This window comes from Anser cygnoides, chromosome 4 (assembly GCF_040182565.1).
Source record: "Anser cygnoides isolate HZ-2024a breed goose chromosome 4, Taihu_goose_T2T_genome, whole genome shotgun sequence".
Lineage (NCBI taxonomy): Eukaryota > Metazoa > Chordata > Aves > Anseriformes > Anatidae > Anser > Anser cygnoides.
This window is the reverse complement of record NC_089876.1, coordinates 63,494,743-63,520,351: the sequence shown is the minus strand read 5'-3', so window position 1 is coordinate 63,520,351 and position 25,609 is coordinate 63,494,743. Positions and strand designations below refer to the sequence as shown.

Sequence of the window (25,609 nt, the reverse complement as noted above, 5' to 3'; positions counted from 1 at the left end):
TTCGACCTACCCCAATCTATGTCTTTATCTGATCAGCTGAACTGCCTTCTGGGCTTCGCTGACTATAAAGGGAAACTAGGATGGCTTCTCAAACGAAGGAAAGTTGTAGACACCAACATTTTCGAGGCACATCACACTCCAAGTGACAAGGCCATGCACACCTGAGAGAAGAACCTGCAAAGAGCGGAGAGAAGAACAGAACAAGTCAGGGCCTCTATTCCAAACACAAACTAGGGAGCAAACTTTTCAGCATCACAGCAAATTAAAAGCAGAGACAAATGTGCAGCTGGTTAATAAAGAACTTTTCTATTTCTGCACCTTTCAGAGTTGCCACAGAAACATTATGAGCCTGAACATGTAGGAAGGCAGAGGGAGGAAAGGAAGTATGTCCAGGAGATAAATTCTTCCTTTTTGCGTTCTTTCTTCACTAATATTCTCTACAGGAAAATACTGCTTTTTTTTTTTTTTTTTTTTTTTTTTTTTAACTTGCTTCCTTTCAAGTACTTTCAGGTTAAAATGAACTTCTCCCCTAAAAAGCGTTTTCATTAACAGCAGAATAAATTTCTGGAGAAGCTACAATTAATTTACATACGAAAGACAACATTTTCTAAGCTTTTAGCCCTGAAAATTGAACGCAAGGTCCCCTTTGAGCACCAGAGATGCAGCCAGCATGCTGCTATATTCTGCTCTTACCACACCCAGACAAGTCACTGTGCACAGAGCTCCAGCCACGGCGTCACTTGAGCCATGTGAGCGTACCTTTGGCGCTCTGGGTCTTGTGATTAATAATTCTGTCCATGCTGCGTGGAAGGGAACTACAATCTGGGCCAGCTTCCTAGAGCTAGGGGCTAGGCAAGTGTTTTAACACGTCTCCTAATAATAATATCTGCTCATAAGACTATCTAAATCTTTCCCTCTATAAACGCCGATTCCCCACAGCTCATCACTGTCAAGTTGCAGGCTGAAGGAAATTGATCCCATTTGCTCTTTCCTTGAAATGGATTTTTTTTTTAAATTCATCTTAGGGCATAAAACTGTAGTTACTTGCACTTTGAGTAGGTGGCTATACCAGATGCCCTCCTGAGGTCCTTTTCAACCTAAATTATTTTATGATTCAGTTAAAATTAGGTCAATTAATAAGACCTCCTTTCGGCTATTACAGAAATGAAGTGGATTGTGGCCAACTCCAGCGTTTCAAAGTCAGAATTTAGATTCAGCAATGAAGATGACAGATAGCCCTAGAGCCAGAGATCTCTATTCTGTCATCTCATGAGAAACCACCAGATCTGCTGAAAAAATGCACTTTTGTACTGACATTGCCACCTGTGAGGTCACTGACAGATGCCAGCCTATAGAGAGCTGCGCTGGATCCCAAACACCCTCCGCAGTTCCACTCTTGGATTCCCAGTCTCCTTCTATTCTTCCTTCTCATCCATCACCCAGGCATCCAGTCTACTATCCTTCAGCTCCACGGGACAAACAAGGCACTTGGTTTCAGCTTCTGGCAGCCCAGACGACTCCTCTCAGCTGCAAAAATTGCTCTGCCCAGAGCCCAAGGACACAAGATCCGTTAACAAAACCACCTTCCACACAATCTCTAGGTTTTGTGCAGACCCTACCACAGTGTTAGCTCCAAGAACATCTTCTCCAAGGCCTCAGCCATAAAATACTAAGGAGAATGATGCTTTTCACATCTTTTCAATACTTATATGACTACTTTAGAAAAGAAGGTAGCTTCCTTTTCAACCATGCCAAAATCAGTCTTGGTCAGTAAGTCAGACTCGAATTGCGCAATTATCAGGAGTCAACAAAGAATGGATACCACCTGCTAGGATCATACCAAAGCAGAAATTTAGGAAGTGAAGAATGACTTTCAAAGCCCTCTGCTGCTGCTCAGTGCCATCTTAACTCCTTCTACACGCTCTGCAATGACTGGAGGATCACGGCTGCACTAATACGGCCTCAGCTGTGGCGCATATGATCTGGTGCACTACTGCCTTTGTGGATCACGTACGCCTGTCCCTGCGCTGACTGGAGCAACTATAGTGCCTGAAGCCACCACATACGTTATCTTTCCCACTCAGATGCCTTCCTCAAGAAACAGGACACTCTTCCCAGGGAACATCAACCTTCACAGCATCAGATGACTAATCTGCCTTGAGGTCAGTGCTGCCTGTTTCCTGCTACAGCAGGTCACAAAGCCTCTTCCTGATAAACAAGGCTCATGTAGGCATTCCAGCTGGGTCCCGAATTCCTGCAGGAAGGAGGCTGTGCGCACTTCTAGTTGGCTGGCTGAGATATGGAGACCTTCAGCATGCCCTGCATTGTGCAAATCCAAACAGCACAATCTGTGTGCGAACTTGGGGAAAGCCACTCCAGGTGGGGAGGAAGCATCAAGTCTCAGCCCAAACGGGACCAGCCCAACCCTGCCACCACCTCCAGACTTGGCTCCTGGGATGGAAAATGAGTATGTAGAGCCACTGACACATCGACGGTTCAGGTCTAGCACAGTAACAGCCCTAAAAAGAGCCTGCTGACCTATAGGCCAAGCCCTATAGTTTCTGTTCCCAACACGTACAGGTACAACTCCTATGCAATGTGACAGACCCAGTATCCACACAGGAAGAAAACAGTGTTCCCTTTCCTCCCATCCACAAACAAAACAATCAGTGTTTCTCACTCTGATACCACTTAACCCACGACCCTATAATTCTCCTGATCCCATGCTCCCCCCTCCTGTATGTATGAGTATCACAGACCAAACAGCTTGACTTCCAAAAACCAGATGTCAAGCATCCTTAATGGAAGGCATCTTAAGTTTACCAGCTAATTCTTCCCAGGAATTAGGTGGCTCCTACCCTTGCCTATGTCCCTTCAGGCTTCTTGGCTAGCATAAGTTACAGTGTGATGAAACGCTTGGACTTGCATCTCCTCCTTTCCTGGGAAAACCGAGTAGATGGGCAAACAGATGCAGCTCTGGGAATAAATGCAGAGGCAAGGATTCTACAAATCTCTGCAAGAAGCAGCAGAGCATTTAATTAAAAAAATATATATTGACAGATTTAAAAGAAAACAATTATCCAAGAGGCCAGCAAACACACTCACACACACAAGTGTTCCTACATCTCTGGAGTTCTCCTCTGCCTACTGGATTAAAAATAGCTACATTTTGTTTTTACAACTCCTTGTGAAGCTGGTTCAAAAACTGCCGTCTCTCCGTCTAGCTGGTGTCTGGGGGCACTTCCGCACCAGCAGTTTTGCAGAGGACTCCTCACACATCCATTCCTCTTGAAAAGCAGCTTCTGATACCTGCTGCCCTTCAGTTGCCTCATATAGCATCCTGATCATGGCCTCACAAGTGGCACAGAGGGAGAAAAAATCCCACCCCATCAGTTCTTCCAGGGCAGTTACTGAAGACACACAACACACAGCCACGTTACCATGTTCAGTCCCAAAATGCAAAATGCTTCGACTTCCATTTTGTCCCCCTCAAAGTTGGGTCTATGCATCTGCACAAGCACACAGGGAAGAGTTCTGGATAAACCTACACACCAGCAACTGATTAAAATTGCTGCATTGGCAGGGGATCGAGGGGCTGTGATTTCAAAAGACCTCTGCCATCCTAGAGCAGTTCATAGATTGGACAGTAGAGGCAGAAAAGGAAAATGAGGAAATTGTATATGTTTTATGGGAGACATCAGACTTTCTGTTGTGGCTTTGCAACCTCTCTGACGGGCAAGTGAATCAAGTATTTTGTGCTCCTTCAAATTGCAACTGATAAATGTATGGTGAGAGCTGAGATAGGCAGCAAGGAACAGGATCCTGCACGCACTGCTGGGTATTGATAAATGGGTAGCGTCAAACACTTTCAAAGGGGCACTCCTGAAATACTTAGTACTCTGATACTTCATTCTCAAACCCAGAGATGACACCGGGGACTCTATGGTCGTGCCCCCACTTCCCCCCAACTCAAAATCTGCAGCAGTCTAACACAAGAACTTGGTTTCAGCTGCACCAGAACAGTGAGAGAATCTGTGGGCCTTGGGCGACAGCTGAGAAAGAATGAGGAAAAAATATGCCTTAGTCAACACAGCGTAACAGGATAATCTGATTCCTAGATATGAAGCTTTATAGACTTCTTCAGGGGAAATTCTCAGGGGCAAAGTCTGCAAGTCTTTGTTGCTACATCAAAAATGAACAGCCTACTTCAAAGGAACAAAACAAAATGACAAAGTTGAGAAACTTATTATTTTAGGCAAGTAACAGAAAGGCTTGAAGGTAATCAAGCATCTTATCATTGAACATCAAAAATTCCTGATAAGTATATCTCAACTCTCAAAGTTGCAGAAGGCTAGGAGAGTTTCTTTGGGAAAAAAAGAGCCTTGGTTTTGCTGTCGGAGGCTTTGCTCCTGAGCTACAGGAACCTTTGAGCAACACATTGGCAGCGCTGCTATGGCCATGGACTTTTAGAGCTAACACATTGGCTCCTGGCAGATGAAGAGTGACACCCACCCCCCCCCCCCCCCCAAAAAAAAAAAAATCCCTATTAATGCACAAGCTTTGTGAGCCTGAACTATCCCCTGAACTACACAAAGCGTAGCAGCGCGCACAGCCCGCTAAGGCCCGTCTCCCTGTCCCACACAGGCCGCTCCCGCACCCACCCAGCACCCTCCCAAGATGGCGGCGGGCGCGCACCCCCTCAGCCGGGGCGGGGCGGGGGAGCGGGCAGCAGGGCGCGTGCGCGCCGCTCGCCGGCCGCAAGATGTCGGCGCAGGGGGACTGCGAGTTCCTGGTGAAGCGGGCCCGCGAGCTGGTGCCGGGGGACCTGTGGGCGGCCAAGGCCTGGCTCATCACGGCGCGGAGCCTCTACCCCGCCGACTTCAACATCCAGGTGAGCGCTGCCGCCGCACCGGCGCTGCGGGGAGGAGCGGCACCCTGCCGTCCCCGTCCCCCCCCCCGGTATTGCGTGATTGACGGGCATCCTGGCCAATGGGGAAGGGGGCGGGGCCAGCGGTCGCCGTGGTGACGGGGGTCCCGCGGGCGGGGTGGGCGCTCTGAGAGGGAGCAGCCCCCTGGCGGGGCTTCTAATAAAGGTTTGAAGCTCCTTTTTCGCCTGTGGAGTGCGAAGTGCATATATACTATGGCTTTTAGAGTACGTACGCATATACAGAAGTGTACGTATAATGTGCGATTAGATAGCCTCAACCCCCCTCTTAATTTCATAGAATCACAGAATCATTGGGGTTGGAAATGACCTCCACGATCATCTGGTCCCCCTACCACCACTGTCACCCACTAAGCCATGTCCCCAAGCACCACGTCCAGCTTTTCCTTGAACACCCCCAGGGATGGTGATGCCATCACCTCCCTGGGCAACCCGTCCCAAAGCCTGACTACTCTTTGTGAGAGGAAATGTCTCCTCATTTCCAACCTGGACCTCCCCTGGCGCAACTTGAGGCCATTCCCTCTAGTCCTATCACTGGTTATCTGCGAGAAGAGGCTGACCCCCAGCTCCCCACACCTTCCTTTCAGGTAGTTGTAGACAGCAGTAAGGTCTAATAATTTCTACAGCGTTGCAATCATTTCCTCACAGTTTCTGTTCCTCACATATGGGTTCTTTGTGGGTACCTGTGGGTGGTTTTTTAGAGTGGAAGAGTTGGTCTGATCAATAAATGTGTTTGGGAAGGCTCACATCCTGCCCTTCCCTCTTGCAGTATGAGATGTACACCATTGAGAAGAACGCTGAGAGGACAGCGTCTGCGGGCAGGCTGCTCTATGACATGTACGTAAGTGCCTTGCATTGCAACCAGAGTGCTGTGTTCCTGCACTTCTTTCTGTGCTTCTGTCCTAAGCCATAAATTTCACAGAATTACAGAATGGCTGAGGTTGGAAGGGACCTCTGAAGATCACCTAGTCCAAGCCCCCTGCCAAGCAGAATCACCTAGAGCACATTGCGCAGGATGGCATCCAGGCGGGTTTTGAATATCTCCAGAGAAGGAGACTCCACAACCTCTCTGGGCAGCCTGTCCCAGTGCTCTGTCACCCTCACAGTAAAGAAGTGCCCCCTCATATTCAGCTGGAACCTCCCGTGCTTCAGTTTCTGCCCATTGCCTCTCATCCTGTTGCTAGGTATAACTGAAAATGTCAGCGTTTTCCAAAATATCCCCTGAATGTTTTGAGGTAAATTAAGCAGAAAATGTCTCACTCGTTAAAAATGAACAGTAAAGAGTGCAATTTTATTTTCCATTTGCCCTTGCCCATCCTTTCAGAGAGAAGTTTTTTGAGATTGCTGTGCATTCCTTGCCTCAAACTTTGTTACAGGTTTGTGAATTTTCCCGACCAGCCTGCAGTATGGAGGGAGATTAGCGTTATTACATCAGCATTAAGGAATGACTCGCAGGACAAGCAGACACAGTTTTTAAGAGGTAAGGATTCTGCTCAGAGAATAGGGAGAATCCTGAAGGAATCTAAAGGTAAGTCAGTCCTCTGGTTACACAGGTAGTGGGGCAAGTAAATGTCAGTCTTCTAAATTTTGCTTGTTGACTGCAGATTATTTGGATCATTTCAGACTTTACTCATTGCGATAGGCTTAGAAAACACAAAGGGACATGAGGAGCTGATTCCCATTGCTTTGCGTCTATTGTGAGCAGACTAAGTGTGCTGGAATGTAAAGCATGGTCTGGTAAACTAGAAAAGTGATTGCATAGTGAAGAAGTGGAGGGACACTGAGGGATCATAGTCCAAACGATTCCAGAGAACAATGAATGATCATTAAAATGGGGTGATTTTGTATGTGTAAAATGAGGGTTAGGAAAATGGACAGTAACCACAAGGGCTTGAGGTTCAATGCTGGAAACCACAGGCAGCTTCGAAAGCAGGGTTTACACTTGACAGATCATATATAATCTGCTGTTTGAAGGTATGCTTCAGAAGCTGTAAGGATAAGCAGCCTGTAACTCTTTGCGTACGGGCTATTCTAGTTGAGGAAACATTTGCATTTTCCTGGATTGTGTTTATTTTTCACAGAAAATGCAACAATTTACAGGGAGAATATACTGGCTTCTTTTCAATGTCTCGAGAAGTTTAAAGTAAAAAAGGTACCTTTTTAAATCAAAGGCATTTTAGAAGTGGTATGTAAGGAAAGAATATAGAGAAGGATTCTTGAAGAAGCATCTTAAAATGTCAAATATTTTTGTTTTTCAGCATTCTACTCATTAGTAGTCTTACTCGTTAAATCAAATTTTGCACACCCAAATAAATACAGGTTTCATATGGGCTTCATTTAGAGAAGCAGATTTTTTTTTTCCAGACTCTGATATTGAAAACTGAAATATAAGGAGATCTTTTTCATTTTGCGTAGCGACGTCATATTGACTAGTCTTTTACTCTTTGTCAGTCACCTTTACGATGCAAGCACTGCGAGTTGCATGGTTTCTTTCTTTCTTTTTCTTTTTTTTTTTTTTAAAGGATTATTTGAAACCCTTCCTGGTCGAGTCCAGTGTGAAATGCTACTGAAGGCCACAGAGCAGTGTTTTAACACATTAGAAAGGGCAGAAATGCTACTACTACTTCTGCGACGCTTCCCAGAGACTGTGGTACAACACGGGGTAAGAGAAGAGTAGCTCATAATAACCTTTCAGCACATTGTCATTGTGTTTCTTGAGATTTTGCTGAAATGTCAATTCATAGTTAATGGCTAATTTGTGGCTAATAGTTGAGATTGTTGCACTTTGAGGTTACTATCAGGGAAAAAATACGCAGAAAACAAACAAAACATTTGTTTTGTAAATGCAAAGAATATTCCATGCTTTTTGAAAAAGAAGAATGGCCAAAAAAATAATAGCGTAGAGTCGTATTGTAGTCTAAGGAAAAATACTGCTCAGCTTTTTGTCTGTAAATTCTCATTGAGGGCAGAGTGCTTTGAGGTTATGACTAGACTCATACTTTATTTAAGCATAGTTTAAAGATAGTTTAAAGACTGTAAAACCTGTTATAAGTATGAGGTAGAACGTGTTAGTTTAAGTTAATCTCAGAAATAACAGGCAGAGTGCACAGTTCAGGTGACAAGCTGCAGCTGTAATGCATGGTAGCTCCATCGCTTTCACCTGTCTGTGCATGTCTTTCCTGATAGGCACATGCACAATTTTTCTTTTGATCTTTTTGCTATCTTCTGGCATTATTTTTCATCTGCAATAAAGTAGGGCTAGTTTATGTTCGTAATTAGGTACTAGCACATGCAATTGCTTTGTAATTAATTGCTACTGAATAATTGTTCAACATCATTGAATTGCAATTCAAAAAGTTTTTAAAAACACTGGTACAGTGTTTGATTTTTACCTCTGCTTATACAGGTAGGCCTTGGAGAAACTTTATTAGAGGCTGAAAGTATTGAAGACCAAGAATCCCCAGTGAATTGTTTTAGAAAATTATTTGGTAAGAAAATAATAATATTCTTGTTTTATTGTACAGTCTTGTAATGACAGGAAGATTCTCAGTTACATAAACTTCTCTCTTGATATTAAGATTAGAAAACCACTTTATTCAGAACGATGTCTGCCCACATTAAGCCAAGCTGACCATATGGCACAAATAGGTATTACAGTCATTCATGTAAAGTTCTTTGTGATCCTTGGTGGTGTATGGTCAGACAGAGATGGAGGTTTACATTGCTGACTGAGAAACCTTACTTAGGGCAAATAGAATAATAATGATAATAATAATAATAGTAAAAAAGCAACAACACAAGCCTGAATGATTTTTTATTTTCTATTTTAGTTTGTGATGTTCTTCCTCTAATAATTAATAACCCCGATGTTCGACTTCCTGCCAGCTTGTTATATAAATACCTGAATAAAGCAGCAGAATTTTATATTAACTATGTAACTAGATCTACACAGACAGAAAGCCAATATCAAGGTAAGAATATTTTTACAAAATTAGTCTTCCCTAAAATACATTTTAGCCTTACTGAAGTGAGGTCTATGTAATGAATCTGTTAGAGAAAGATCCGTAGTAGTATTTGATCTTCATTAGATCTTTGATACCAAAAATACCTCATGATCGTTCAGCTGATTAGTCCTCACAACATATGTACTGAGAGGTAGGTCAAAATGTTCAAGATCTCCTCATTCAGCCTATCATCTCTCTTACAGAGAAGGTAGAAAAGCTTTTTGTTCCCTTTTTGTCTCCTCAGTAAAGAATGGTTACCCGCAAAGCTCAACTGTGCCTTTTTACATGTCTCCCTGAAAATAAATCTTAGTTTGATTTCTTTTTGAAGAGAAAAATGTGCTTTTTTTCTTAGGTTCACAAGATTCCTCTGATATTATGTCTCCGAGCAAACGTAGCTCTCAGAAATATATAATAGATGGTCTTACAGAGAAATCATCCCAGATTACAGATCCTTGGGAGAGGCTATTTAAAATATTGTCTGTGGTGGGAATGAGGTGTGAATGGCAAATGGATAAAGGAAGAAGGTAAGAAGTTTGTACTTTTCCAGATATTTCTTCTCGAGGAGGATTTTAATTCTTAAATAGTAAGAACTGGAGAAGGATTTTAACATGAGGACATTTTGTGTAATTAATTTACATTCATTCATTAATTCATTTACATTAAATTAATTACATAAGCTGTCCTCATGTGAAAATCCTTCTGAATGTGCAGTTTGTCTTTTAAGACTGTATAGTGTAAAGTGAAACCAGAGAGTCCTTTCAAATTAGTCATTAAACTAAACCTTGATTGATGAAAGTCATGCACAAGAACTACAGTAGTGCGGGGCATCATTTCTTAGGTGCTCCAGCAAATTAAAAGAAGGCAAATATTTAGTGAAGTTTCACTGGCTTGCATTCCCAGCCTTCCCTGACTTCCAACTGAGGGGTTTCCTGAGCCAAAACATTACGTTTTTCATATTCACTGTGCATTCTTCCCTTTAGTTTTGGAGTCTGTGTAACATACTGAATTTTGTTTTTATTTCTATTTCTTTCTCAGAAGTTTTGGTGATATTTTGCATAGGATGAAAGACCTCTGCAGATACATCAGTAACTTTGATAGTGATGCACATGCTAAATATAAGAATCAAGTAGTATATTCTACGATGCTGGTGTTCTTTAAAAATGCATTTCAATACGTCAGCAACATTCAGCCATCGCTCTTCCAAGGTTAGTTTCTAATATTTTAAGAGTTCTTCATGTTTTCATTGCTAACGTCAGAAAGATCTTTTCTCAGTTCCCTTTTCAAAACTATCATCTTACAAAATGACATGAGTTCTCATTAAGATTCTCCGAAGTCATTACGGACAGCAGCAGAAGTAGTTTATGACACCTGCTGTAGTGGATTAGAATGAAGATCAGTCTAATTTAGCATTACAGTTTCAACCTTGGCCAGCAGCGGTTGTCTAGTGAAGAGAAAAGCAGCAGACCAGATGTTATATATAACATCGCTAGGGTTTATTCCCACTCATCCTTCAGCATCACATTTGTCTTATTTTCTCCTCTGATTCTGATTCTTTGAAGCTGTCACTTCCCTAGTTTCCTTCAGTCAAAAGGTTGTAGACCTTCCACAAAATATGTGAAGATACTTTTGAGTGTGGAGCACACAAGAAATGTATAATTAATCTAACAAAAAATGAATAGAAAAATACTTTCTGAAATTCGCAACTCACAAATTCCAATTTGTCTTTGTAGTAATCAGTTGAACGATGTCAGTAGATAGCTAAGCTCGGAAGACAAATAGCATGGCAGCTTGTGTGCAAAGAACACTTAGTCACTTTAAATTTATGAATACAGGAATTAATTGAGTTGGGTTTTATTGTTTTGATCCAGAGGAAAGAAATGTTACAGTGGTATAGTGAGATTCTTTAGCTGTGTGTTAGTTTTAGCTGCTTGATTCTGAATTGTGGGAGAAAGGAAGTAAGGCACATGTAAAAATCTTCCTTTCCAAGTTGTACAATTGAGTATGGTTAAGCTCATGTTTTCAGAGTAAACCACCAAAAAAAAAAGAGTGTACTGAGATATCACACTGCAGTCCTTTGAGTGCGTATCTTCTGGTACCCTCCATCATTTCCTGACATCGGGAAAATAGTTCCAAGTCTCCTACTCATTTCTGCTTTAGTGTTAAAGTGCAATGGTATCTGGTGGCTTTTGTATCGTTTCTATCATTAGGGTTTTTCCTACTTGTCTTGAAGGGCTCACAGTAGAAATGTAGAATAAGATCCTGCCTATTTTGGAGCAGGAAGTGTAGCGGTAGGGAAAAAAGCTGTCGCCTACTCTGTCCAGTAGCTCTTAACTTTGATCTGTGAGTTTCTTGTCACATGTGTGGGCTTGCAGGAGACCTCTTGAAAGAAAGCTTTTCAGTGCATTTTCCTTACATAATTCATATCTGCCTTGTTGGGGACTTGAGAAGTGAATGAGGCAATTCACACCTCTCCGGCTGCCTGCAGGCTTGGCAGGAGCTGCTATTTGGGCTGATGCTTTTAGGGGTTTATTTATAACACTGTGTGCTAGAAATCAATTAAAAACTCTGTAAGCCCAGATTCTAGAGCACGGTTGGGCTGAGAAACATAACGCGTCTCTTTGTGTAGCTGTGTCTAATTCAGTAATGTAAGAGAAAGTTTGCAGCCCAAGTAAGGGGTGAGGTTTAGTTTGGTTTTCGTATTGAAGATTGTGGAATAAAGACTACAGTATGCTTGCCTGCTACTGAGAAGAGCGTGTTTCTTTGGAAAAGAAAGCGCTTGCTTAACTGGTGCTCACTGAAAGCAGTATGAGTAAAAGAAAAACCCACTCCTTTCTTTTCAGGTATTGCAGGTAGGCAGTTCTGGAGATTTTAGTATGAAAACTCCTCCAGCATCCCGGTGGTGGTGCTTCCATATCTGTTTTCTCATGGATACTGTTTTCTACCTAATGACTTGAATAATGTTTTAAGTGTACACAGGTTAGATTGTAACACAGTGGAGTGCCTGATGATGCAGGTTAGGTGATTTCATTTGGTTGTAGCCTTTGTGTAGGGGACCTTTCAGTCAAATGAGATAAAATCATCATCTGTTAAAGTATGGCATGTTGTTTGTTGTTGTGTGAACTTCTGTTATAGTGGACGGCTTACACGTCATTTTTTGAGTAGATGGGAAAAGCTTAATATGGGTTCTTCATGTCAAGAGTTGAAACAGATTCTCCTTATACTGTGCTTTCAAATCGTTTTTTTTGCAGTTATGAATGAGGCCTTAGTCTTTTATCCTGCACACAGAAACAGAACAAATGCAAGTACTGAAAGTACTTGTTGGCGTTACTGTCTTGTCAGGCAGAGATTTCAAAATGGGAAAAGAGATGAATGCATTTCCCTCTTCCTTTATATTTCTCTTTGTCTGAGCTTTGCACATCTATGTACAATTCAATTGTACAAACGGAGAAAATATTTTGGGAGGGAAGACTTTCTCAGTACTGGCCACATACCAGTCTTGTTTGAGAATAGGAGGTGGTGTCCCATTTTATAAATGATAAAACTTAAGCAATTAAGATCTGAAATAACAGGTACCAGATTCCATGGGGTGTTCTGTGACACCAGTGGAAGTAGAAATTGATGTCTTCTGTGCTTCAAAATGAGGCTTCTGTAGAGGTTTTGGGAGTGACGATGGGAGTTTCTGTACGAGTGAAATCAGCGGGGACAAAGCTGACGCTGAAAGATCATACTAGGAAAATCTCATTATAAAATACACTCGCTTCTTTGAGCCTGCCAGCATATTGCTTTGACTTCTCCTGAGTATGTTTTGAGAATATTGCTCTTTGTGGCTGTTAACTTCAGAGCCATTTGTTCTGTTTACCTGTTGAATAATTGTACTCGTAAAATAAAAGAGCAAATAATACTTGATGAGAAAAGACATGCTGCCTGAGAATATCTTGTGACTGCTTTGTAAGGAAAGGGTTCAAATACATGCCCTAAGGTCCTCAAGTAAACTCTTGTGACGTCTGGTAAATGTGTTGTAACCTTCACCATGAGGCTGCCTAGAGGAAAAACAGCTTTACCAGCATTGCTTAAGCTTATACAATTTACAATCTGAAATTCAATTCAGTTATTCTCTAACATTATAATCCATACTCATGAAGGAAGCACAACCAGCTTGGTGTAGGCACAAGACTTTTCAGATCTGTTTATAACATCTTGGTCTAATTTATCTTTATGTCCAGGTCCAAATGCTCCGAACCAAGCCCCACTGATTCTTCTTGAGGATGTGACCAATGTCTATGGCGATACAGATATCGATCGTAACAAACACATACACAAAAAGAGGAAACTTGCAGAGGGAAGAGAAAAAACAATGGTAACTCCTTTAGGCCTTTTTGTATGGAATAAGAATGGCATTGGTGCTGGAATTTAGACAACAGTGGTTTTGACATAGATGGGATAGATGTATTTTTAGCACTACCCTGGAATAGCTGTTTCTGACCACAGTATTGCAGACATACTTTTTGGCTAAAACCAGCAAGAATAAAAGGATTTTTCTAGCACTTATGTGCTGATAAGAATATTTCAGTTTTAAGGAGCCCAGCAGAGACTGCAGAAAGTGCTAAGAATGGTAACTATAGCAGTCAGATCTTCTACAGGTAAACCTCCAAATTAATTGACTTTTCATTATTGGAACTGTGAATACATTTGTTTCTTTAATAGTGGAAGACCACTGTTTCATGGAATTTCTCTGTTGATAGAAGTACCCACACTTACACAAGAATTACATTTTCTTTGCATTATGCTGCTGAAGGCTTAAACAGAGTGCTGAAGTGTAAAGTGTATGTCCTTTAATGGATAATCTGGCTGAAGTGTGGTCATGGTACACTGTGCTTATCAGAAAGAACTCTTTTGGAACACTGTTTATCATGCTATGCCCCTGAGTTGGTAGCAAAACAAATTGTTTTAATGTTAGAACGAACTAAGCGAAATAATGAAAAGTCACTTAAAGACACTGAAACTAGAATCTTGGCATCTCTAGTACGGAACTGTTTGCTTTTGTGAAGTGGAACTTCTGTGACTTAGAATCCTTTGAAATAAATATACAATAAGAATTGAATCTTTGTTTTTTACTGACTGTTAAGCAGAGCTCAGATGATGAGGATCCTTCTGGGAAGGCACGAAGTCGCCATATAGCAGTAAATAAGGCAGATCTTGCGAATTCTATTGAAGTATTAGAGAGCTTTAAATTGGCAAGAGAGAGCTGGGAGCTGCTCTATTCCCTGGAATCACTTGACAAAGGTAAGGCTAACTGCAGGCAAGGCTACATGTATTTACACTTCATTGTTGTCATTTTAGTATTGTTAAAACAGAATTTCTGTCATTGGGATACCTAAAATTTAGCTTACTTTGTATCCTTAGTATTTTTGATCCGGGTTCCAATAAGAAGCTTTACCAGTTGTGACATTTCTGAGTGTTTTGTTTCTGACTTTTGTTTTGCTCTTTGGTTATTCACCCGCACTTCTTGTGGAAGCAGCTTTCGCTGAAGGAGCAGTTGACTCGTAGTAGTGCTGATAATACTAGATGAGGATGTGCTGCTAATTGCTCCTTTAATTCATGCTTAAGAAAATAAGTTTTAGATTGTGCCTCTTTCTTTCTAATAAGATGTGATAATCTGGAAAACAAATTGATTTTCTAAAAAGCTGGCAAATACTGTCATTTAGCAGCTTTTATTGGACACTATGAAGAAAAATGTAATGAAACTGTGATTACATAGGAAGAGGGTATCCTATTTTTGATTTCACACTCTTACTGTTTTGTGTTTTCATTTCTAAATTCAGCTGTATTTTTTCTACATAGTTGTTTTTTAACCAAAAGCTGTGATATGCTTCATTTTTTTCCCTTTCCTTCTCTGATCACTTACGCAGAGTTCACTAGAATTTGTTTGTCGTGGAAGACTGAAACCTGGCTTTGGTTAAGAATCTTTCTTACAGACATGATTATCTACCAGGTAAAAAAAAAAAAAAATCAAGCAAAAGCTAATAAAAATGACATAATGTTGCTCTTTTAGTGAACAGCTGTTCTGAATAGCCAGTATGACTGCTTTACGTGACTACTGGTTCTATCCTTTAAAGTGGGACCCTTTGGGGGATGGAATCATACCATTCTTATCGCAGACTAGGTACCCTACTTACAATATTTCTGTCCTAATTAGCTGATTGTTGAGTCCAGCTGATCTCATCATATGGAGAAGACCTTGGCATTGGCATTTTGACCAGTGGATACATATAGTGTGATGGAAGAACGGTGTAGTTTATTCATCTGCTAATGCATTCTATTGGAATACAGTCAGAGAGAATAATTTTCAAATAGCAGAAGGTTTTAAAATGTCTCAGTTAACATTTATCATTCTTCTTAAAAATTAGGCTGATTGTTCTCATTCCAGATCCCATCCTACCATTGCAGATACCATCCAAGCATTCATTTGAAAGCTTTTTATAAGGGAATTTTTATCTCAATCTTTCTACCCCTTCTACAGAAGACCCTAATACTGTCTTTTTCTATCTTCCTTTTAAAGGGGCAGTACAAAAAAGCAATTAGCAGCCTCCATCACTTGGCAGCTCTTCAGGGCTCTCATTCTCCACAGCAAATTACAGGACAAGGCTCACTAGAAAATCAGAGAGCACTAATCCAGTTAGCAACATGCCATTTTGCCCTTGGAGAATATCGGGTATGTACAGCATTCCACCCACTGGTCTTTCATCATCTGACCCTGTGGTTCCCATTTGTCTCCCTCCTTTGAATTTTCCCATCATCCTGCTTCCAACAGGGCATCAAACGTAAGCCAGGGTCTACAGAAAAAACATGCTTCACAGGGAAAATAATTGCAATTCCTGTCTAATCTGACCATTAGCATCTACCATATACAGTCTGTTTGGTGGTTATAATTTGGGGTGTTTGGTTATGATTTACCATAGCTACAAGTGTTTCAGTTGCATATCAGAGTATCCTTGATTTTGAATTAGTTAACAAACAGTTTTAAATATGAGGGGAAAGTCCTTAGGTTTAGGCTTTATGTGGCGGAGGCAAGAAAAGGTATATGGAAAATAAAATTTTGTGATCGTCTTAAAAAATGATTAGTTATCAGCAGACAGTGTAAGAGACTCCAAAACAATATGGGCTGGCCTGACAAGTGAGCTTGCTTTTCCTTCGGAATATGTATTTTTTGTTTTTTTTTAATACTACAGAAGTGCAGGGTGCAGGTGAGTTCGTGTGAATGCTAATAAGAATGGCTGGGTCTCAGGATCTCAGGTCATCCTAGAACTATTGGACTAGTCTTTTCTTCCAGCTTGCTACTTTTTCATTAGAAATCTGATTATATATCCCTTCAGACATCTTGCCGTCTCTAGGAAATAGCATTAAAATTTATAACATTTGTCATACTGTCAAATTGTCATTTTCTTATTCTATTTTTACCATTGACAGAACAAGCTTTTAAAAACTATTCCAACAATTAATTTGAAAACTTAATCTTTCAAGATAAAACAGTATTGGATTGTAGTTCTATTGATCTAACACTCCTGAAGTGAAGAATGCCAACACACATATTTTTCACAATTAAAATGGTTTCAGGCACTCAGAGGTTAATGGCATTCGTATCACAGCCATGTCTTTTTTCAGCCAAACTAAGTTGCATATTAAGACTACTGAAGCTCTATCAGAGAATTTTCTTTTTTTTTTTTCTTTTGCAGTGCCTGAATCATTATTAACATAGCTGTATTTAAGAACCTTAATTAACTAGCATTATCTTGTCTCTGTTCTTTTTATAGCAAACATGCGAAAAAGTGCTTGACCTCATGTGCTATATTTTACTTCCAATACAAGAAGGAGGTAAAGTACAAGAGGAGCAACCTAAAGTAAAGTCTAAATTCAGAAAAGGTATGGAGCTGCTACTACCCTAAACTCAGTGTCAATTTTAATTCTTGTGTTTTGGTTGAGTATATAATGTATATAATTCTTCTCTTTTTGTGTCATGAAAAAGGGAGGCAGTTCTTCACTTGTGAATGGTTTTCCTGCTGGTACCCGTTAAAGTGTTTTGGTGACAAAGTCCTATCACAGGAAAAAGAGAAATGAAGAATAATTTTTTTAATATGTGACTTCACATTTTGAATCAGTTGTAATTTACCTTCAAAGTTCTCCTCCCTGCCTCAGATTGTTGGCACTTGTATAGTTGTTTTTCTTCATTCTTACTTCTTCCAAACATAGAGAATCATAAGAGCGCTGAAGAAGTCTGTGATAAACTATTCTGTTACAGGGTCTGATCTGAAGCTTTGGCCGTGTACCAGTAGAGCTATCATGCCTTACTGCCTTCATCTACTGTTAGCTTGTTTCAAGGTAAGCTATGGGCTGCAACTCACATGTCTGTAGGACCTAGTGTGTGTAACTGGGGTCCTGAAACTGCATGGCCTTATCCCAGTGGTGCAGCTAGGTGTGAAGGGCTCTGCCTCAAGTCCTTCTCACCTAAATGTGTTTGTGGAAGGTAATTTTTTTGGGGGGGGAAGGAGGAGGATTTTTTCTCTTTTTTTCTCTTCTATTTGCATTGGTTCGGGGCAGAGAAGGTACGATTCATCTCAAAATATCACTGTCTGTATCCAGACTTCTCTTATAAGTCATTGGAGAGAATTCGGTATTTTGCCTGGAATTTTCCAATCTATTTTAAATGTATATGTTAGGGCAGAATGAAATATGCTTCTAAAGAGCTTGTTTTGTATTTGCACAGGTGTAAGTGAGATAAATCCAATATATTTTTAAAGAGTAATGTATCTTTTCTGATCTTCTCCATGTCATTTTTTCCCCTGCAGCTCAGAGCTTTCACAGACAGCAGAGATGATATGGCTTTGGGCCACGTTGTTGTTCTGCTTCAGCACGAGTGGCCAAGGGGTGAGAACTTGTTCCTGAAAGCCATCAACAAAATCTGCCAACAGGGAAACTTCCAGTATGAGAATTTCTTCAACTATGTCACAAGTATCCTTTCTGTAACCGGGAGTGTCTTTCACATCCAAAATTATGTGCTGGGGTGTTGAAAAAGCTGTTAGATAGTTTCAGCAGCAGCTCTTCTCCATGAATCGTATTCCATATTTATTTACATACTGTGCGAGCCTCTTGTAATAGGTGGCAGTGCATAATGGACTATAAATAGGTCTTCTGTTACCTGTTCAGGCACTTGAGAGTACCCATAAGTACACTGCAGTTGCACTTTCATTCAGAAAAGCAGCGCCAGCTTAGACTGTTAATGCAAGTCTTTTCAGTAAGATATTTATGTCGTTATACTATTTGTTTTGCTATGCCCATCCATAGCTGTGGATAACAAAAAAAAGGTAAAGTGATACCTGCGCTTCCAGGAGTTGAATAATAGCCATTACTATTTTTGAATGCTTTCCGTGAGTAAGATTTTGGGCTGAGCGAGATAACAAGTAATGTCAAAGTTCATGCAAAGCACATCTGATTTTTATAGTCAGATATCTAGGGTATGCTTTGGTCAGCACACACACAGTGGACAGCTTAGTGTTTAATTTTAACCCAAATAGCCATCTAACTGCGGTCCCCAGGAAGCACAGGGTCTAACTCCTATCTGAGACAATTAAATTGAAGCCCTATTTGGAGGCTGCAATGAGAGTGGTATTAAAAGAAGAAGAAAAAAAAAAGAAGAAAAGCTAAGTAAAGAACCAAAATAGAAAACTAAAAAGGGTGGTATGTGCCAGCATTTCCTTCAGTCCCAGCCTCACTATGCACTGCTTTGATATTGTGCAGTGCTGGAAAAGAAAGTAAAATCAAACAGGAAATTTGGAAAGATGGTCTTAATGACATGAGCTTTCTTTACCCCTGTCTGACTGTACATACGAAAACAAATCGCCTGATGTGTATTTTGCACATTAAAAAGTCATTTCCCACTAATTTCTGGAGTGTTAGGGATACATGCTATGATCTCGGCACTTTTAAGAATGAGATGTTTCAGTAGCTGTTAATTTTGACTGTCCTTTCAGTAGTGTGGCTTCAGATGTTCTGGAAAGGGAAGAATGTTCTCTTTTTTTCCCTACTCAAATCTTTAACGTTTTCCTCAGATATTGATATGTTGGAGGAATTTGCTTATTTAAGAACACAGGAAGGAGGGAAAATTCATCTGGAACTGTTGCCAAATCAAGCAATGCTGATCAAGTAAGGATAAAAAAAGAGTTTACTATTTTCTTTAAAAAAAAAAAAAAGTATGTTCTGGTTGTCTTTGCTTTCACGTAATCTTCAGGATAATAAGTCTGTCATGTCTTTGAGTTTAAATTTAAGGAGCTCAAACAAGGTGGTGAATTTCTTTTTCTGACTCTCCCAGTGACCTGTGAACCCTTTTGTGGGGTTCTTCAACATTAAATTCCTTTTACAGAACTTTGTTTTTAAGTGTTGCATTTGCTTTAGAGTGATTCATATCACAGTAATCACCAGTTTGCTGTTTCAACCAGACACTTATGCTTTACAGGAATTCTTTAAATAACGAGGCGTAAATGCAAGCTGTTATTAATAATTTTGCTGAACAGCCGTGCCAACCAGAAAGCACTATTTGTTGCAGTCAAAGTTATGAAAGACCACTGAATGATGAAAAACTTAGATTAAATTACTCTCCAGGTAAACTCTAATAACCTTTCTGTCTGAACTAGCAGGTCATCTCTTGCTACGTGCTGAACAGCTTATTCTGCTCAGCTTATTACAAGATGCTGAAGAAAATTAATAATTTAGATTAACTTCCTAGGTGTTCTTAGTTTTGAGTCAAGACTGAACAAGTATCTGCTGCAAGGTTTAGAGGCAGAACATTTTGAAATTTCCTGGTTGTTTATTAGGACTTGTGGTACTTTGGTTTACGTGAGGGAGACTGGGAAAATTTGTCAAAATTCCAGTTAGGGTCAGTGTATTCTGGCCATTCATTTTCTAACTAGAAGTGGGCTAAAGTTTTCAAAAGTGGGAGCCTTGTATTAGATAACCATCCAAATATTGGACTAGTAAATAGATTTTCTAAAGTTCTAGGTAACCGACACGAAAATCAGGAACTAGGTCTACTTAAAGAAAAGAAAAAGAAATTCAAATGTTTAATTATGTGACAGAGAACCTTCTCTTTTAAGCTCTTGATTTTCAAACTTTTACCCTTGCTGTATTTCACTTTTGTATTTAAATTTGTATTAAATACTTTTTGTGTTTAACCAGCTGTATGGAAACAAAAATCAGGGTGTGCTGCACTACGTATGATGTTAAGTGGTAGTCTGTGTCAGCAAGAGCATTTACTGCAGCAGACCACACCTCGTAACTTTTTAGCTGCTGTCTCTAGTTAGTTGTAATAGTTCAGTGCTATTTCACTGCGTCACCGCTTTTACTTCCATTTGCTTAGTGTTCTGACCTCACCAGTCAGAAAGCGGGTGGCGAGCAGTGTGTCTAGCAAGACAGCAATCTCTTTTTGACCTCCTGTTGACTAGTGTTGTGTTTCCTGAGTCATGGAAATGCTTGGAGAAGAGAGGTCCATTTCTTTGTGCTTATTACACCAAAATGGCCAAATACCCCGTCCAGCTGGAAGAGAGTAGAGTGTCTTTTACGTGGCCGAGATCTGTAGGAGAGGAAGCACTTCATCAGCAAGCTGATGGGAGACGGTGTTCAGGGTGCAGTTCACTGATAGTAGGTGATGTCTGCTCCCCCGGTACCCCAAATATTTTTTAGATATTTTTTAGGGCACAGAGATGGAGTCAAGGAACAGTGTCAACCTCAGCAGCTCACTGCTTCCCCCAGCTGGAGTTTTAGGTAAAGTGCATCAGCACCGTCCTGTTTCCTAGAACATTAAGGAGCTGCCTTTAAATGGTTTGCAGGCTGGCTCTTGCCTTTCAAAACTATCAACAGTTCTGGTTGTTGGAGCTGCTGCATCATCTTCCTAATAATCATCAGAGGCAGCTCGGATCCTGTTCAGTCACGGACAGAAAAACTCTTGTGATTTTGCCACGCAGCCCAAAGACAAAGCAATCACTCCTTTGCTTGATCTTTCATCAGAATAAATGTGTATAGCAGTCCTGTGTCATAATTAACAGGAAATATGTTACAGGTATTGTATGTTTGTTTATAAGGACAGGTTTTTGTATCATGATGTACTTGTAGGAAGTTTTCTTCCTGGGTGAATTCCATGTTCTTCTACCAAGACTTTTCCTCAGTACCTTATACTTTATAGGGAGCAACACTCCAACACTCCTTTTTCTGAACCTAGGAAAGCAAACTGCAATGTGGCTTTAAAAAGCTGAAGTTAGATCTTGGAAGCTTTGACTTATAGCTGGGTCCTGCAAAATATATATGCAGCTTGTAAGGTTTCCCTTTGCTTGTAACAGTGGTGAGAATATGAAGGTCCACGGTTTTGGTTTTATCTGGTGATACAGCCAGCTCGTTTGCGCTGCCAGAAAGATGTGTCCAATGAGCTCTGAATTCAGCTATTTTTTGCCTTTAAACTCCCTTCTAGACAAGCCGTGTTTCATGGTTTTACTGATTATACTTGGTAGTGGTGGCAGCATTAGGTAGTGAGATTAAAGGCGAAAAGAACAGAATGCAAGAAACGACTGATTGAAATCATGCTCCTATTTTTGATAGTTTTAATGTAGCTAGACTAATCTTAGTCTCCCAAATGCTGCATAAACTTGATGTGAAAGCTGATGAATTTTCTGCCTCTGCTTACATTCCTATCTCATCTTTCCTTGGGTATAGAGGAAAAAAATCTAAGTTGGTTTGAAGCGGAACAAATCATCTTAAAAATGTAATTTTTATTCTGATTGTGCACTTGGGTTTGTTTACCCCGATGGTAGATCTTGCAAATGGTAATGAAGACTCAGTTGTGCAGAATTCCTTCTGCAAACATCTGCCACCTGGGACCAACACCACGTTGCTGCTCCTTTTCATTTTCTATTCCCCATGTCCATTTTTGCAAATATTGGACTCAGTCATGCCAAGAGCTCTTGAAAAAGTATCTCGTATAATTGAATAATTCTTGTGAATATTTTACTTCAGGTTATTTTATCTGTACTGCAGAGCATTTTTGTACTACTAAAATGTCCCTTCTCTGAGGTTGTATTTTTTTTTAGTGTGGCTCTCCATCCGTATTCATTAAAAAAATTAGGTACTAATCAAAATGCCCACCTGTAAATCTGAAGTAACTCAGCTAACTCAGTATTAGAGGTACATAAGTGTAAGTTTGCTTCTCAGCTCCTCCTTAGCATCCATGGGAGCGAGTTACACAGCATTTGGGTACCTAAATAACACTGAGGTTATGTTTTGAGAAACCTGGGTTAAGAAACTAGACCTGTTCTCTGTATCCCAGATTTCTCATTCCTCCTTATGTGGGGCATTGGATTTGCTCTAGGCTGGAAGCGTGAGGTTATTATCCTGTGCTATAGGTAGCACACAGAGATGAGGAGCTTACTTCACAGAGAAGACAAATGCTTTTTAGCTGAGACACTTTTTGGTGGCTGGTTCCTGCAGCCCTGGTTGCAAATGTTACCTCAAACATTCCTCTTGGCAGTGGGAGGTTGCTCTAAGCAGGCTTTTCTGCTCTGACACCGTGACGTCCTCCAGCAGCCTCTTTCGTGCGTGGTTGGAATTTGGAAGAGTGAACAAGGCCGTTTGTGGGCTAGCGAAAAGATACTTACGCAACCTGTAGCAAACACTGTCGTGCACTCAACGTGGCTGATACCTGCTGTGCATGCACGTGGCTTGAGCTCAGCAGCAAATCCCTCGCCAGGCTCTCCCTGCTGGCTGACGCGCTCGCTGGCTGCGCGGGGAGGCCGCGGCGTCTGCCCTGCGCCGCTGGTGAAACCTTTCCTGGTTGGCCTTGTAAACACAACGGTGAAGAGGTTTCTGCACCTACCGCTGCCCTTTCTCCCGGTGTAACCGTCCAAAAATTAAGAGTGTGTGTTCAGACCACGTTTGCAGAGCAGCCTCACGGTGAATCTGGGGATGTGTGCATGTTTGATGCTGTGTGGGTCCTGCGCCCCTGCGGCTGCCTGGCGGTCGTACTGCTCTGTGGTCTCACCCTCGTTCCCTCTTGCCCCTTTTTTTTTTTCTGGAGTTGTTTTGCACCGAAGGGTGAGTTGGCGTGTGGGTGTTTGAATGCTGCTATTTGCTGTTTTTTAAAGGACTTCTAGCCCTCCCATGGGGTTACTGCAACAGGAATTCATACCTGTGCTACAGCCCAGCATACAGACTGCCGACAGGTACCAAGTGGAAAAACCCCGCTCATAGTGTGCTGTGTTTTGTCAACATGTTTTACTGCCCATGGTCTTCAGCAATTTGTTACTCAATATGTATCTTTTTTTTTTTCTTTTCTCCATTTGTGCCTACATTGCCTGGCAAACCATGTTGTTCTATTATAACATTTCTTTTTATTTTTCCCATAAATTGCCAGTATCCGTGTCCTTTCAATTTTAATAATCACTGTTGAACTTAAACCAAAATGTAGAAGTTTCCCCCCAAATGATGCTGAGGTTCGGTCACATAGTACCAAATGCGTAATAACCCTTTCTTTTAAAGATGTTAGTTACAAGTGTATAACTCTTTCTTTTCAAGATATTAGTTTCTGTATCCGTTTGTAGTTACTTTTCATCATTTAAGTTGTTCTGAAACATATTCTGTTGCCCAGCTGTTAATGACAGACATCTTCAGGAGTGCTGCTGGCTCGCTCGGTAGCTGTGGGTTGCATGTTGTCCTCTAGGCTGCAGCTGACCCTAGCGCTCACGGGCCAGCAATGTTTAAGGCAGTGAAGATGGAAAATGGCTTATCCCATAAATTCTGAGTATGCTGGAGTATTTTTAGTGCAATTTTACTTTGCCCACCCTGGCTCTAGTCTCTTCAGTAGCCTCTTTGCCTTTTCCACATGTTGCAGAGGTCTCTGCTGTTTAGGCAGAAGGGTAGTGACTGGGATCAGAATTCCACTTCGAGAAGTTTCCTCTCAACTGCTGGAATTGCTGATTTAAATAAAGATGGGGTGGTATTTTTGATGAGGGCAATTCCTATATTTTGCCCTTCTTCATTTCCAGCATCTCTGGATTGGCATAGATGCCTTCAACCTTTATTTCCTTTCTTTCTTCCACTGTGTGTGCTGGGTTTCGCCCAGCTCTTTGTTTCTCGTCACTGACTCAGGCCTTCTCTCAGAGTTAACATTTATACTTTTTCTCTCTCGTTTAACGTATGCTGCCCCTTCAGTAGTGCTAAGGCTTTTATTTCATACCCTTTGCCTCCCATCCCAAGTATGGCTTGCAGGTAGATATTACAAAGTCTGGATCTTGGTGTACTGAGTTCTGGACCAGTGCAAGTAAAGCTTAGTGCTTTGGCACTGCAGAACATTGTTCTACAGCCAAAACTTTAGCTATCGAGTGCTGCAGGCCAGCATGAGGACAAAGAACTTTTAATAAGAAAGGGCTTTAACAGGGAATATCCTGAGTTTCACCAGCCACCACTGCTTTAGCTTGCTCAGTAGCAGGACCTTTGTTCTGTCTGAAAACAAGTCCTGAACTTCTGCTCAGAATAAATGCACTCTGCCTGGCGTCTCGTATCCCTGTAGGAGCTGGCTTCTACTGATGCACACTCACAGCCTGGCTTAATTTTGTGCTTTGTGTTGGCCTGCCAAGTGTTCACTGTGCCTCGTGTTACTCAGAGCAATCAGTGCCCATAGGATTATGTAGTTCCTTCCTGCACTCTCCTACTGGTACAAGATGCTCTCTGCTCTTTATGGTGGCAGCTGTATCTCCCCTTGCTTTAGACAAAGCAGGTTCAGCCTTTTTTTTTTTTTTTTTCTCAACCCCAACCATTTATAGAACTGTTGACAGGGAGGAAGGGGCCTGGGCTGTAAGGGTAGAGGAAAAAAATAGAAATTCCCATCCCCACTCAGGGAGAACACTGGGTTAACAGAGCAGGTTTTCCTGTTAGACAGAACTGCAGCTCTCCCCCCTTCCCTCCCCAACAGCCACTATAACCAAAGCATTGAGAGCAAAGACGTTGATGGAATTTCTATCTTTTAAAAGACTCGTAAACTACTAAATACTCGATTTTGAAAAAATAGCATAGCACACACACTTCAGCTCACCTTATATAAACTCAGGTGTGGACAGTAGATAAATAGTTAGTGACACCTAGCACTTCTTAGATTTCTGTAGTGCACCAAATAACCCTCGTGTGATTTTGTCTCTCTCTTTCCTTCGTGGCTTAAGGCATCACACAGTTACCCGAGGTATAACTAAAGGAGTGAAAGAAGATTTCCGCCTGGCCATGGAGCGCCAGGTCTCACGCTGTGGGGAAAATCTCATGGTGGTCTTGCATAGGTTCTGCATTAACGAGAAGATACTGCTGCTTCAGACTCTTTCTTGAATGGACTGGATCACGATGCAGTGTCTTTTATGGACAGAGGGAAAGGCTCTTAATTGTATTAATGGCAGCAGAGCAGTGGAAAATCACACATCTGAAGTCATAAATAAGCTTCCCTGTGAGTTACAGGCTTTGTAATACACAGACAGTGCTTGGTGTTTGTTCACAGCTTCATTTTCTCATAGGGATAGATCAAACTTTATAAATAAAACTTTGTTTAAAAAGTCTTCTTTAACGTTTTATTTGTTTTGGTGGTGGT

The 25,609-nt window shown here is 41.1% G+C and overlaps 2 protein-coding genes across 9 annotated transcripts in view; one reads left to right on the top strand and one right to left on the bottom strand.

Moving 5' to 3' along the window:
• CSGALNACT1 (chondroitin sulfate N-acetylgalactosaminyltransferase 1) overlaps nt 1-4,573 on the bottom strand; it is a 63,702-nt gene extending 59,129 nt beyond the window's left edge. For all 4 annotated transcript variants that reach the window (XM_066996280.1, XM_048049732.2, XM_048049738.2 and 1 more), the window contains exon 1: nt 11-4,573. The gene's annotated coding sequence lies outside the window, so the exon portion shown is untranslated. The remainder of the gene's footprint in view (nt 1-10) is intronic.
• Nucleotides 4,574-4,711: 138 nt separating this feature from the next.
• Nucleotides 4,712-25,577, top strand: INTS10 (integrator complex subunit 10). 5 transcript variants are annotated; one of them, XM_048049717.2, is made up of 18 exons: nt 4,712-4,891; nt 5,715-5,782; nt 6,322-6,425; nt 7,468-7,607; nt 8,352-8,433; nt 8,776-8,916; nt 9,302-9,473; nt 9,985-10,154; nt 13,173-13,306; nt 14,076-14,232; nt 14,859-14,941; nt 15,509-15,661; nt 16,761-16,869; nt 17,246-17,325; nt 17,793-17,955; nt 19,053-19,146; nt 23,127-23,204; nt 25,197-25,577. In XM_048049717.2, the coding sequence occupies exons 1-18, from the start codon at nt 4,763-4,765 to the stop codon at nt 25,351-25,353; spliced, it is 2,214 nt and encodes a 737-aa protein (XP_047905674.2). In that variant the 5' UTR covers nt 4,712-4,762; the 3' UTR covers nt 25,354-25,577. The 5 variants fall into 5 exon arrangements, with proteins under 5 accessions (XP_047905674.2, XP_047905675.2, XP_047905676.2 ...); XM_048049718.2 differs by having other exon boundaries at nt 4,713-4,891; nt 14,079-14,232; XM_048049722.2 differs by having other exon boundaries at nt 4,741-4,891; nt 5,715-5,786.
• Nucleotides 25,578-25,609: the final 32 nt, after the last annotated feature.

What these genes read in the sequence shown, in the direction of transcription:
- INTS10 (XM_048049717.2), top strand. Translation starts at nt 4,763, where the DNA reads ATGTCGGCGCAGGGGGACTGCGAGTTCCTGGTGAAGCGGGCCCGCGAG. An exon ending in GGCAGGCTGCTCTATGACAT is followed by an intron (nt 5,783 to 6,321) that starts GTACGTAAGTGC and finishes ACTTTGTTACAG; the next exon opens with GTTTGTGAATTTTCCCGACC. An exon ending in AGACTGTGGTACAACACGGG is followed by an intron (nt 7,608 to 8,351) that starts GTAAGAGAAGAG and finishes CTGCTTATACAG; the next exon opens with GTAGGCCTTGGAGAAACTTT.